Source organism: Bubalus kerabau, chromosome 2 (genome assembly GCF_029407905.1).
Source record: "Bubalus kerabau isolate K-KA32 ecotype Philippines breed swamp buffalo chromosome 2, PCC_UOA_SB_1v2, whole genome shotgun sequence".
Taxonomy (NCBI): Eukaryota; Metazoa; Chordata; class Mammalia; order Artiodactyla; family Bovidae; genus Bubalus; species Bubalus kerabau.
Genome location: NC_073625.1, coordinates 129,707,778 through 129,722,027, shown reverse-complemented (window position 1 = coordinate 129,722,027; position 14,250 = coordinate 129,707,778). Strand labels below are relative to the sequence as shown.

Genomic DNA, 14,250 nt, shown 5'->3' with positions numbered 1-14,250 from the left:
CAAGAACACTGGAGTGGGTTGCCATTTCCTTCTCCAATGCGTGAAAGTGAAAAGTGAAAGTGAAGTCGCTCAGTCGTGTCCGACTCTTAGCGACCCCGAGGACTGTAGCCTACCAGGCTCCTCCATCCATGGGATTTTCCAGGCAAGAGTACTGGAGTGGGGTGCCATTGCCTTCTCCGCTCCTATGGCTAGGGGTGGCCATATTACAGAGTTCTAACAAAATGAGACAATTATTTAGAAACCTCCTGAAAAGGTTTTGCTTATCCAGTAAAAATGGAGGTATCACTAATGTTACATCCCTCCCACTTCTTTTTGCCTTGAAAAAAAGGATGTAAGTCTCTAGAGACAGGGCAGTCATCTTGAATGTCAAGAGAAAGGCCAAGGACTTCAGGTACTAACCTTGACATTTTTTGAGCTACTGAGGAAAGACAACAGTTACCTACCAATCATTTTAAGCTAAGTACTTTTTTTTACTTTACAATATTGTATTGGTTTTGCCATACATCAATATGAATCCACCATGGGTGTACACGTGTTCCCCATCCTGACCGCCCCCCCACCTCCCTCCCCATCCCATCTCTCTGGGTCATCCCAGTGCACCAGCCCCAAGCATCCTGTCTCATGCATCGAACCTGGACTGGCGATTTGTTTCATATATGATATTATACATGTTTCAATGCCATTCTCCCAAATCATCCCACACTCTCCCTCTCCCACAGAGTCCAAAAGACTGTTCTAGACATCTCTGTCTCTTTTGCTGTCTCGCATACAGGGTTATTGTTACCATCTTTCTAAGAGCTAAGTACTTCTCTCATATATTTAAGCAACAATTAACTTACCACCAAGGGCATTCCTCCCCACTCCAGTACTCTTGCCCGGAAAATCCCATGGACGGAGGAACCTGGTAGGCTGCAGTCCATGGGGTCGCTAAGAGTCGGACACGACTGAGCGACTTCACTTTCACTTTTCACTTTCATGCAATGGAGAAGGAAATGGCAACCCACTCCAGTGTTCTTGCCTGGAGAATCCCAGGGACGGGGGAGCCTGATGGGCTGCCGTCTATGGGGTCGCACGGAGTCGGACACGACTGAAGCGACTTAGCAGCAGCAGCAAGGGCATTCCTAACTGATAACACCTTTAAAAGTGTGTCAATCCTTTGCAATTGGATTTGATGTTTCTTAAATACTCCTAAGTAATTTAGACTAATGTGCTTAGCCGCTCAGTTGTGTCGAACTCTTTATGACCCCATGGACTGTAGCCCACCAGGCTCCTCTGTCCATGGGATTCTCTGGTCAAGAATACTGGAGTGAGTAGCCACTCCTTTCTCCAGGGGACTTTCCTGACCCAACGACTGAACCCAGGCCTCCTGCACTGCAGGCCTCCTACATTGTGGGCGGATTTCTGACTGTCTGAGCTACCAGGGTTTAAGCCCTAATTTACAGCGAGGTCTATAGCAACACCACTGTGTGTCAAAAAGCAAAAGATGTGACACAAAGTTACAGGAATACATTTCCTTTCAATGTTTCCTTGTAAATGGTTAGAAACTGTAACCCAGTGTAGTTGGCAGCTGGTTTTGTTCCCCCCCGCCCCGCCCAGTTGTGCCACAAGGTTCCCAGGACTTCAGCTCTCTGGGTTCAGGGGCTGAACCCAGGCCATGGCAATGAGGTCCTTGTAATCCTAACCACTAGGCCACACTTTTCTCTTTTTAGACCAAGAAATGTGAAGGATGAGATTTCTTTGTATCTCCAATAGCTTAATACTACAGGATATGTACTCAATCGCTTCTAATGAAAGACTACTTCAACAGTTCTTCAACTCATTTACAGTTCTGAAGCACAATGCCTGAGAAGGAACACAAACATGCCAGGTTGGGAATCTGGCTTTGACACAAAGCCAGACCTTTTGCCTAGACTAATGTTTATCTTGAGAATCTCAACAAAAGTTAAGTGTGGGGGCTGAGGACACAAAGAACATGTTACACAAACCAGCCCCAGGTACAGTTCAGATGCAGAATACATATGTTACAGCTGGACATACAGAACTTATTGGATACTGTGACTTGGTTCACTGAACACTTATTCCTTTCACCTAAGGTACATTCGGGAGAAGGCAATGGCAGTGTTCTTGCCTGGAGAATCCCATGGACGGAGAAGCCTGGTAGGCTGCAGTTCATGGGGTCGCACAGAGTCGGACACGACTGAAGCGACGCAGCAACAGCAACAGCAAAGGTAACATTCACATGCTGCAGGGACTGGGAAGCTACAAACTGTTTTCCAGATATCCTTTCGGTTAGAGTTCGTGATGTGACCAACGCCTTCTCATCAGATTCGCCAGCCAGAACTGGGTTTAGTGAGGAGGCAGGACACAAGGCATCACTCCTGCGGAAGGTGGAGGCAGCACAGTTCCTACTCCGGCCAGCAGATCCAATCTAGCAGCAGCTTCCCCGGTTGCCTCATTTATTATTGCATAACAGACCGCCCCAAGACTTAGTTGTCCTGAAAGCCTAATTACATCGCATGATTCTGTGAGGTAGCTGCCCTCGGCTGGGCAGTTCTTCTGCTGGTATCATCTGGAACCACTCATGCAGCCAGTCATCTGGCTGCTCAACTGGAGCTGGAAAGGCTACAATGGCCTCCCTGCCATGTCTGGAGCCTCAGTACTGGCTGTTAGCTGGTTCTTTCTTTCTAAATGGTCTCGGTAATCTCTAGTCTAACAAGAGCTTTAACCATAGCAGTGAGAGTGTTCCAAGGCAGAAAAGGATAAAGTTGCAAGGCCTCTTGAGGTCCAGACTCTGAACTTTGCACGTTACTTCTTCCACATGCCACTAGTCAAAGCAAGTCACGAGGCCAACCCTGCTTCAAGAAAAAGGGAAATAGATTCCAGCTCCAGATGAGAAAAGCTGCAAATGACTGTGGCCATGTTTTAAAATCTACCACATTTACTGTGGCAGAAGCAGTTATGACTCTGAAAGCATAGTCTGGAACAGTAATTCTCACAGCTCGTTCCTGAAGAGGAGCAGAATACTCCACCCCCAAATATGCCACTTTGGCACGGGGATTATTTTGAGCTGAAGACAACTGAGAAGCAGCAGACATAAGAAAAACTCTCTGCCCTGCCCCTATAGGCCTAGAAGCAGGATACACACTTGTAAAGGTGTACCCCCACCCGTCTCTACCAGGAAGGACAGAATTAACCACAAGACAACTAAAGACCCTTATGAACCCAGAGAACATCAGAGGAATCTACGTAACATCTTTACTAACTCGCCCCCATATTAACTTCTCACTATTTGCTGCCCTAGAAACTCAAAGTCCTTTCCCTTTGCCTTCTCATTTCTCTAAAACTTTGTTGTTCTTTTGTTAAAATGTATATAAGACCAAGTTCTAATCATCCCTTTCGGTTACTCATCACTGAGTACTTCCAGGTATATGTACAAAGCACGTTTTCCCCTTGTTAACCTGGTTTTTTGTTAGTCTGGCAGGGCCCCAGCCAATAAACCTAAGATTGGTAGAGAGAAAACAGCTTTTCCTTTCCTATATTATACCTTAGTATTGCCTGGTAAGCTCTTAAAAACAGGACACCAGGGCATCACATCAGACCAATTAAATTAGCATCTCCAGTGTTCTTGCCTGGAGAATCCCAGGGACAGGGGAGCCTGGTGGGCTGCCGTTTGTGGGGCCGCACAGAGTCGGACACGACTGAAGTGACTTAGCAGCAGGGATGGGACCAGTGAGTGCATCTGTATTTTTTAAGGGCTCCCCAGGCAACCCACTCCAGTGTTCTTGCCTGGAGAGTCCCGGGGATGGGGGAGCCTGGTGGGCTGCCATCTATGGGGTCGCACAGAGTCAGACACGACTGAAACGACTTACCAGCAGCAGGTTTCTCAAGTGTGGGAGGATTGAAAAGTTGAGATTTACTACAGATGTGGGGAAAACTTTAGTCTCTACACAAATCACCTGGGGATCTTGTTTAAAAAAAAAAAAAAAAATTCTAATTCAGTAGGTCTAGGGTGAGTCGGAGATGCTGCATTTCTAAACAAGCTCCTGAATTCCAGACTGACAAACTATGGCCTGCAGAGAGAATTTGGTCTTCCAACTTAAAACAGCTTTTGCATTTCTAAAGAGTTGTTTAAAAGAAAAATAATATCTGACAAAGACCTACATGGCCCTATTTTCTATCTAGACTTTTATAAAACAAGTCTGACAAAACAAGTCTGTCCTAAACTGCTGGTTCATGAACCACTTTGAATAGCAGGAGCTAGAAACGAATCCCCCACTCTTCCAACAATATTTCCACTTAAATTACAATAGTCATCTACAGGTTAATCCTAACTGATTAGAATTTAAAAAATAGGATTTGTAACCAAACAAAGAATTCCAATAGGAAAGTTTAACTAGGAATGACAGTGAGCATTTTTGGCTCATTCCCAGCATAACATCCACATCCTCTTTCCCTCTCGAAAGAGTACCCTGGAATTTCCAGCCATTTGGTTGGGGAAGGTACACCGAGCTCCTGACTGGCGTAAGCATGTCACAGTTATTTTCTTAAAACTCATCCTGAGTTAATACGTGGAAGATTAAAAGGGAAATAAATATACCAGATTTACTAATTTGTCAAGTATTTAAATATATCTTAAGACTGTCATCCCAGTCTAAATTTAAGATTTATGCTCCATATAATTGATACATACAACTGAAAAATTATGCAGGCTTCTTTCAAGCCTAAACCATTTTTCAGAAGTGCTGCCAACAGTTTGACAATGGTAAAGTTTCTAAAAACTCTAAGTGAGATGTTCTTCATTTTCTGTAAAGAGCCAGACAATAAATATTTTAGTCTTTGTGAAAAACAACTTAAATCTCTGTGGCATACTGTTCAGTCTTTTAAAGCACAGAAACCATTCTTGGCTGGCAGGCTGCCTTGGGCCTGCCATTATAGTTTGCAGAAATTTTGAGGAATATCACCACCTGTAGTTCTTGTTTAAAAAAAAAAAGCAAATTCTCAGCCACACTTAACTCCTGTTACAACAAAAAATCACAAGGACTAAGCCCAGACCTCTGTTTTAACCATATCATTGACTTCATTCCTCCATATACTAATTTTAGAACTTCGAGAAGTGAAAGCAGATCTAATAAAGTTACATACAAAGAAACTTGCTTCTTTCTAGAAGTTACATTTCGGGCTTACCCACAATCTCTTTTTCAATGTCACCCCAAAAAATGTCAATTTCAAACTCTGCATATGAATGCAAACTAAAACGTGTGACGGTAATCTTCAACACCACATGTATTTGTTTCAAATGGTCTCCATTTTTACTGGAACCTCCTTTTTAACCAAGTTGTTCTTCTTTTCCTTTCCCTTCCTAACACAGATCTTGAATATTGAACACCTGTTGCTTCCTAATAGCTATATTCACTCTTCTTCCCTCTCAAACTATGCAATTTCAACTGGGGTTTGGAATAAAGAATGGAATCAGGACCACTGATATAAATTACCACCTCCACCTGACCTCCTCATTCTCCCATCTCCTCAGGAGTTTTAGGTTAGTGCTAAGGCTCCACGTTCCCCTGTATCATGAAGTTAAGTACAATGTAAGCCAGTTTACCACAAATCTCTGATCCTACATTCAGTGCTTGTTTAGAACTACAGGTTCTTTCCCTCTTCTCCCACAACCCACCTCCTGCCCACCTGGCAAGTCGACAGGATTGAGGTAAGGCCTGGGAAATATAGTATACAGACACTCCAGATGATCTGAAAATTAAGGATGGCTCCACCATATTGGGGAGAAGGCAATGGCACCCCACTCCGATACTCCTGCCTGGAGAACCCCGTGGATGGAGGAGCCTGGAAGGCTGCGGTCCATGGGGTCGCTGAGGGTCGGACACGACTGAGTGACTTCACTTTCACGCATTGGAGAAGGAAATGGCAACCCACTCCAGTGTTCTTGCCTGGAGAATCCCAGGACGGGGGAGCCTGGTGGGCTGCCGTCTATGGGGTCACACAGAGTCAGACACGACTGAAGCGACTTAGCAGCAACAGAGCTGGTGTTCACGGAGAAGGCAATGGCAACCCACTCCAGTACTCTTGCCTGGAAAATCCCATGGATGGAGGAGCCTGGTAGGCTGCAGTCCATGGGTTTGCTAAGAGTCTGACAAGACTGAGCAACTTCACTTTCACGCACTGGAGAAGGAAATGGCAACCCACTCCAGTGTTCTTGCCTGGAGAATCCTAGGAACGGGGCAGCCTGGTGGGCTGCCGTCTATGGGGTCACACAGAGTTGGACAGGACTGAAGCGACTTAGTAGCAGCAGAGCTGGTGTTGAACTAAACACAAGGCTTCTTGCTATCTCTATCAGGTAGACTTCAGGCACTCATCTAATCAAGTAAGAAAACGGGGAACTGAAACTCTGTTAAACAACAGAAAGAAAATTCAGAGCCAAATACACACTAGAACCTTAGATAAGGGATTTCTCTCAATTTATAGTTGAACTATTCTAATGCAAAAAGGGCAAACACTGATAGACCATACTCTTCACACAGCTTCTACTCATGAAAAATCAAGTTTTTTTCCCAAGTCATCTGAAAACCAAATATTCCTTTGTCTCAACTCTTTTAACAGAAAAGCCTCTCCTACAACTTTGCAAGAGGCAAAGTGATGCCCTCCTCTGACTCCACCTTCCCTCATAAATTCCTCTAAAGAAGTAATCTGTAGAAAAACAAAGCTTTTATAAAAATTGATAAGAGAATAAAAGCTAGGCCCTGCGACTCTACCAGCTGTGTTAATTCTTTATTTGCTCGCGGGATTATGAGGTATGGTCCCTAATCTGCCCTTTACAGATTACTTCCCCTTCCCGACACGCCCCTCCCGAGAAAGAGGCTACCGCGGGCTCACAGAGATCTGGGCGGGGGATGGTCACTGAGCACCCGGGGCAAGGTGGCGCGACGAGAAGCGAAGACTGGACGGAGGCGTAAGAGGAAGAGAGAGAGGAGGGACGCGAGAGGAGAGGGGGTGCGGCAGGAGAGGCACAAGAGGCCCGCACGGCCTCCGCACCTGAGGATGCGCGGCCGGAATCGCAGGTCTGAGACGCGAGAAGCCCAGAGGTCGGTCATTACCTGCGCCGGAGCAGCCGCGACGGGGCCAGGGCCGCAGTGAGCTCTTCATAACTGCCACCGCACACTGGCAGAGTCCACGCTTGTCCACAGCCCCAGCCTCTCTGCGCCCAGCCTCGCCACGCCATCTTCCCAACCTCTGCCCCACCATGGCCCGACCTTATCAACCCCAGCCGGAAACCACTTCCGGGGCGAGGGAGAACCATAGAGTGCCGAGGAGCAATCTAGAGCGCCCCCGTGCGGCGAAGCCCAGGTTCGACCTACGGAGAGACGGGGACCCGAAAGCCGCCAGCCAGTCTCTCGGCACCGCTCGGTCTGAGTTTTGGAGGAGCGTCGTCTAGCCGCCCGGCCTACAGCCTACTGGCCCAGGGGAAAAAGAGGAGGGAAAACGAATTTATTGAATGATGCCATGGACCAGGCACTTTACTACATTTATTACTCGCAAAACACTTAAGATAGATGTTACTATTGTTGTTGGTTTGTTGTTTTCTACTGAAGGGAAGCGAGTGGAGGAACCAATATTGCAACCCAAGTTTTCTTAAATTACTACTCTTTACTGCACCTCACCATTTCACGTTGTGATACACTGAAGAGTTTGTGCATATAACAAAAGGTCCAAGTCTGGCCTGAAAATCTAGATTCTAAATAAAACTCAAACCTCCTGATCAGCTCTTTCTCACCCGTCAACTTTATTTTCCGCCACTCCATCCCTCCCTCTACCCTAACTGTGGTCATACTGAATCATCTGCACTTTCTGAAAAGCACAACTTTTCCAGTCCCTCCTTCTCCGGAGTTCGTATTAACCATCCTCACTGCCCAAACCACCTTTCCCTTCTCTTCCTACCGAAATAATTTGTCCTTCAGACCAACTTGGAGCATCACCTCTTCTAGGAAGCTGTAGGAAAAAGTTCTCCATCCTGGCCAGGTCTGAAAGTTAAAGTGACAAAGACATTAACAGGACAAAAGCACACCGATGTTATTAAATTTTTACATGCTCATGGAAGTCTTCACAAAAGAATGAAGATCAGAAGAAAAGACTAGAGCAGGAAGTTTTTATACCTTTTCTACAAAGAAACAGGGCTTCCCTGGTGGCTCAGTGGTAAAGAATCCACTTGCCAATGCAGGACAGTTGAGTTTGATCCCTGAGTTGGGAAGATCCCCTAGAGAAGGAAATGGCAACCCATTCCAGTATTCTCCCTGGGAAATCCCATGGACAGAGGAACCTGACAGGCTGCAGTCCATTGGACACAGAGTCACATGCAACTTAGCGACTAACACAACACAGCAACAACTACAAAGAAACAATCTGTGAAGAACTGACAAGATGATGGGGCTTGGCCTAGGGGAGTCCAACCAGGGTTAGGTAGTGCTTATCTTCCTTAGTAGGAAGATAAGTGTTAGGTTAACGAAGTTTGTTGCAGATTGCACCAGTGTCTCATTGAACAATAATATTAATAATTATTAGTAATAAATACTCATAATAATATGGAGGTTGCAAAGAACAAAGCTTTATTTAGGGTCTCAAGAATAGCAATTCAGAGGCACAGATTAGGGTAAAATGAAACATATTCTGGGTAAGAGAAGGAATCAGAGGCCTATAAAGGCAAAAGCCACAAGGTTGTTCAAGAATTAGGGAGTTCCCTGGTGGCCTAGTGGTTAGGATTCTGGGTTTTCACTGCCATGACTCGGGTTCAATGCCTGGTTGGGGAACAGAGATCCCCCAAGCGAAAAAAAGAAAAATTATTGATCCTGAGGCAGTCCCTTAATGCATTTTCCTTAAGGGATGGACTCTTGCCAGTTATTTTAGGCTAAGAGTTTAATAAACAGGTAGGCTGTCATGAGTTAATTTTCATTTCAATTCAGTTCAGTCACTCAGTCATGTCTGACTCTTTGTGATGCCATGGATCACAGCATGCCAGGCCTCCCTGTCCATCACCAACTCCCAGAGTTTACTCAAACTCATGTCCATCAAGTCGGTGATGCCATCCAACCATCTCATCCTCTGTCGTCCCCTTCTCCTGCCCCCAATCCCTCCCAGCATCAGGGTCTTTTCCAATGAGTCAACTCTTCGCATGAGGTGGCCAAAGTACTGGAGTTTCACCCTCAGCATCAGTCCTTCCAATGAATACCCAGGACTGATCTCCTTTAGGATAGATTGGTTGGATCTCCTTGCAGTCCAAGGGACTCTCAAGAGTCTTCTCCAACACCACAGTTCAAAACCATCAATTCTTCAGCACTCAGCTTTCTTCACAGTCCAACTCTCGCAATCCATACGTGACCACTGGAAAAACCATAGCCTTGACTAGACGGACCTTTGTTAGCAAAGTAATGTCTCTGCTTTTGAATATGCTATCTAGGTTGGTCATAACTTTCCTTCCAAGGAGTAAGAATCTTTTAATTTCATGGCTGCAGTCACCATCTGCAGTGATTTTGGAGCCCAAAAAAATGAACTCTCTGACACTGTTTCCACTGTTTCCCCATCTATTTCCCATGAAGTGATGGGACCAGATGCCATGACCTTAGTTTTCTGAATGTTGAGCTTTAAGCCAACTTTTTCATTCTCCTCTTTCACTTTCATCAAGAGGCTTTTTAGTTCCTCTTCACTTTCTGCCATAAGGGTGGTGTCATCTGCATATCTGAGGTCATTGATATCTCTCCCGGCAATCTTGATTCCAGCTTGTGCTTCTTCCAGCCCAGCATTTCTCATGATGTACTCTCCATATAAGTTAAATAAGCAGGGTGACAATATACAGCCTTGACGTACTCCTTTACCTATTTGGAACCAGTCTGTTGTTCCATGTCCAGTTCTAACTGTTGCTTCCTGACCTGCATATAGGTTTCTCAAGAGGCAGGTCAGGTGGTCTGGTATTCCCATCTCTTTCACAATTTTCCACAGTTTATTGTGATCCACACAGTCAAAGGCTTTAGCATAGTCAATAAAGCAGAAATAGATGTTTTTCTGGAACTCTCTTGCTTTTTCAACGATCCAGTGAATGTTGACAATTTGATCTCTAGTTCCTCTGCCTTTTCTAAAACCAGCTTGAACATCTGGAAGTTCACAGTTCACGTATTGCTGAAGCCTGGCTTGGAGAATTTTGAGCATCACTTTACTAGCATGTGAGATGAGTGCAATTGTGTAGTAGTTTGAGCATTCTTTGGCATTGCCTTTCTTTGGGATTGGAATGAAAACTGACCTTTTCCAGTCCTGTGGCCACTGCTGAGTTTTCCAAATTTGCTGGCATATTGAGTGCAGCACTTTCACAGCATCATCTTTCAGGATTTGAAATAGCTCAACTGGAATTCCATCACCTCCACTAGCTTTGTTTGTAGTGATGCTTTCTAAGGCCCACTTGACTTCACATTCCAGGATGTCTGGCTGTAGGTTAGTGTCACACCTTCGTGGTTTTGTGGGTCATTAAGACCTTATTTGTACAGTTCTTCCATGTATTCTTGCCACCTCTTCTTCATATCTTCTGCTTCTGTTAGGTCCATACCATTTCTGTCCTTTATGGAGCCCATCTTTGCATGAAATGTTCCCTTGGTATCTCTAATTTTCTTGAAGAGATCTCTAGTCTTTCCCATTCTGTTGTTTTCCTCTATTTCTTTGCATTGATCGCTGAGGATGGCTTTCTTATGTCTCCTTGCTATTCTTTGGAACTCTGCATTCAGATGCTTATATCTTTCCTTTTCTCCTTTGCTTTTCGCTTCTCTTCTTTTCACAGCTATTTGTAAGGCCTCCTCAGACAGCCATTTTGCTTTTTTGCATTTCCTTTCCATGGGGATGGTCTTGATCCCTGTCTCCTGTACAATGTCACGAACCTCTGTCCATAGTTCGTCAAGCACTCTATCAGATCTAGTCCCTTAAATCTATTTCTCACTTCCACTGTATTATCATAAGGAATTTGATTTAAGTCATACCTGAATGGTCTAGTGGTTTTCCCCACTTTCTTCAATTTAAGTCTGAATTGGCAATAAGGAGTTAATTTTAGGCTGAGTCAAATAATTATCTTGAGTTTCTGGAACATTGAATAGATCTTCTGGATCCTGCCATTAAGACAATAAGTTGTCCAAAGGTCAGATTCTTTCAGAAGAATCTGAGAAGGCTGAGAAGTGCATAGGTCACACTTTCTCAATGATTTCCCAACTCTCTAAAATATAGAGCTCTCTTAGCAATACTGACTCCATTTTTATTTTACTTTCACATTGGTCTCCAGTCTTTGGACTGATAAGGATCTGTCTCCTTGAAAGGAAACATTTATTTTCTGCCTTTAGAAAGAAAAGGAAGGGGACAGTGTCTGCATTTGTTGCTGCTTTTGTTATATTTTATTTTTGTTTGTTTGTTTTTTGTTATATTTTATATTTGCATTTACTGCTTCTTAATTGCCTTCGGCTCAAAGTAACTTTTATGTCAAAGAATCATATTTAGAGGTGACATTTTGGTTTCCATTAAGTCCTTCCTCTTAGACCTTCACTCTGATTTAGATGACCTTGAGCACTATAATAATACCACATTCAATCTATAAATACTTATTAAACACATAATGCCAGGCAGTATAGGCTTCCCTGATAGCTCAGTTGGTAAAGAATCTGCCTGCAAGGCAGGAGACCCTGGTTTGATTCCTGAGTCGGGAAGATCCACTGGAAAAGTGATCAGCTACCCACTCCAGTATTCTTGTGCTTCCATTGTGGCTCAGCTGGAAAAGCCAGCCAGTATACTAGATCTAGGATATATTTTAAGAAGACACTATCTCTGACCTCACAGAGATCCTGCTCTACTGAGGAAGAAGGGAGCAAGTCAATAAACAGGCAATTACAATACATTGGAAGAAGTGCTATGGTCAGAGAAGGAGAAGGCTCTCTGGGGGTTTAGAGGAGGGGGAAATAACACAGTCAAGGGATAAGGAATGGGAGGTAGGGGAGAAGGCTTCTCAGAGAAATTGATGGAGTTTACCAGGAGAAAAGAGGGCTGAAATGTTCTAGGTAGAGAAAATAGCATTTGTGATGTGTTCCAGGGCATGACTTACTTAAGAAACTAAAATCAATTAACCTTAGATTTGTCAGTTCGGATCAGTTCAGTCGCTCAGTTATTTCTCATGCTTTGAGACCCCATGGACTGCAGCACACCAGGCTTCCCTGTCCATCACCAATTCCCAGAGCTTGCTCAAACTCATGTCCATCATGTCAGTGATGCCATCCAACCATCTTATCCTCTGTTGTCCCCTTCTCCTCCTGCCTTCAATCTTTCCCAGCATCAGGGTCTTTTCAAATGGGTCAGTTCTTCGCATCAGGTGGCCAAAGTATTGGAGCTTCAGCTTCAGCATCAAAGTTGTATATTGTCACCTTGCTTATTTAACTTATATGCAGAGTACATAATGCAAAATGCCAGACTGGATGAAGCACAAGCTGGAATCAAGATTGCAGGGAGAAATATCAATAACCTCAGATATGCAGATGACACCACCCTTATGGCAGAAAGCGAATGAATATTCAGGACTGATTTCCTTTAGGATTGAGTGGTTTGCCGGGGTCCAGCCCCAGCTGATCCAGGGTATTCGAAGGAGAGACGGCATAGGCGAGGGTCAGGAAACAACTGCTTAATTAAACTTTAATTAAGGATATAAAGAGTAATAGAATAAGGATAGCTCAGTGAGGAAATTCAGTGGAGAAAAGAGGCTGAGTAGCTTGGTTTACGCGGGAGACCAATAAAACTTCAAGACAAGAAGTTTGCACCACTTACGTAGGCCGCAGGCGTCCTTCCGTTCTCCCAAAGGAGAGGAGACACTGAGGCCTCCCCGGTCGGATCTTAGAAGCCCAGGCATAATTAGCAAGCATGGTGGGTTCCGCGCTCCAGATGGAGACTCAGCCAGAATTTGGGAGAGAGAGCGACATGGGGAGACCAAGTTTTGATGAACAAGGCCTGCACTTTATTTTCCAAAGTAGTTTTTATACCTTAAGTTATGCATAGAGGATAATGGGGGAAGGGGTGGAGTCATGCAAGGACAGCAGTTCCTGGTTCTAATCTAAGCCAGGCTTTCAAACTTATCATATGCAAAAGTTCAGGTGATTGACATCATCTTCTGGCCCGGAGGCCTGTTAACATTTTAAGAAACTTATTTTTCTCTAAAGGTGATTATTCCAAAGTCAGGCACCAGCCTCCAAAAAAGCATTGGACAAAGCTGCATTTTACATTTCTATACACCCATTATATCAATCAATACACTGCCAAGGACACAGTAGGTAAGGAGTATGGAGACTTAGCAACAAACATTGGCCCAACAAATGAAAAAACCCTTCACCAATACAATTTCTAATCAGCCCATTATACTTATACTAATAGCTTTCTCACTTTTCTAAGGAACCTGTTTTTAGAAGGTTTAAAGCATCTCGTGCCTCTCACAGTTGGGAGGCTGTGAGCAATCACATGTGGCCAGACAAGCCTGTCAGGCAGGCTAGAGAACCTTCAGAGGAGTTTGTAGGTTGAAACACTCCTATCACTCCCAGGAATTATTATTAACTGGAGCTCTAAGTTAACTCCTTCTCCGAAAGAGGTGGTGGGGGACAGCCCCCCGTAAAGCCAGAGGTGTAGGTGAGAGCACAAAGTAGTAAAGTAGGCAGGCTCTGGTTATGGGGGTAGATGCTCGAGGATTTCCAGGGGGACTCCTGAGGCTCGATCCCGCCTTTGCGTATGTCAAGCCTCCTTCCTCATGACCTTTGCCATGGGCGGAGTGCCTCACGCCGGCCCCCAACAGTGGTTTGATCTCCTTGCAGTCCAAGGGACTCTCAAGAGTCTTCTCCAACACCACAGTCCAAAAGCATCAATTCTTCAGCACTCAGTTTTCTTTATGATCCAACTCTCACATCCATACATGACTACTGAAAAAACCATAGCTTTGACAAGACAGACCTTTGCTGGCAAAGTAACGTTTCTGCTTTTTAATATGCTATCTAGGTTTGTCATAGCTTTTCTTCCAAGGAGCAAGTGTCTTTTAAATTTCATGGCTGCGGTCATCATCTGCAACAATTTTGGAGCCCAAGAAAATAAAGTCTGTCACTGTTTCCATTGTTTCCCTATCTATTTGCCATGAAGTGATGAGACTGGATGCCATGAGCTTTGTTTTTTGAATGTTGAGCTTTAAGCCAGCTT

General features: G+C 44.5%; 1 protein-coding gene across 3 annotated transcripts in view; it reads right to left on the bottom strand.

Moving 5' to 3' along the window:
- PARL (presenilin associated rhomboid like) overlaps nt 1-14,250 on the bottom strand; it is a 138,088-nt gene that overhangs the window by 43,985 nt on the left and 79,853 nt on the right. The window contains exon 2 of one of the 3 annotated variants that reach the window (XM_055568928.1): nt 7,110-7,240. In XM_055568928.1, the coding sequence (XP_055424903.1) occupies nt 7,110-7,234 (125 nt within the window). In that variant the 5' untranslated portion in view covers nt 7,235-7,240. Of the gene's footprint in view, nt 1-7,109; nt 7,266-12,843; nt 12,954-14,250 lie in introns of those variants that run through there. The other 2 variants (XM_055568929.1, XM_055568927.1) reach the window with 2 other exon arrangements.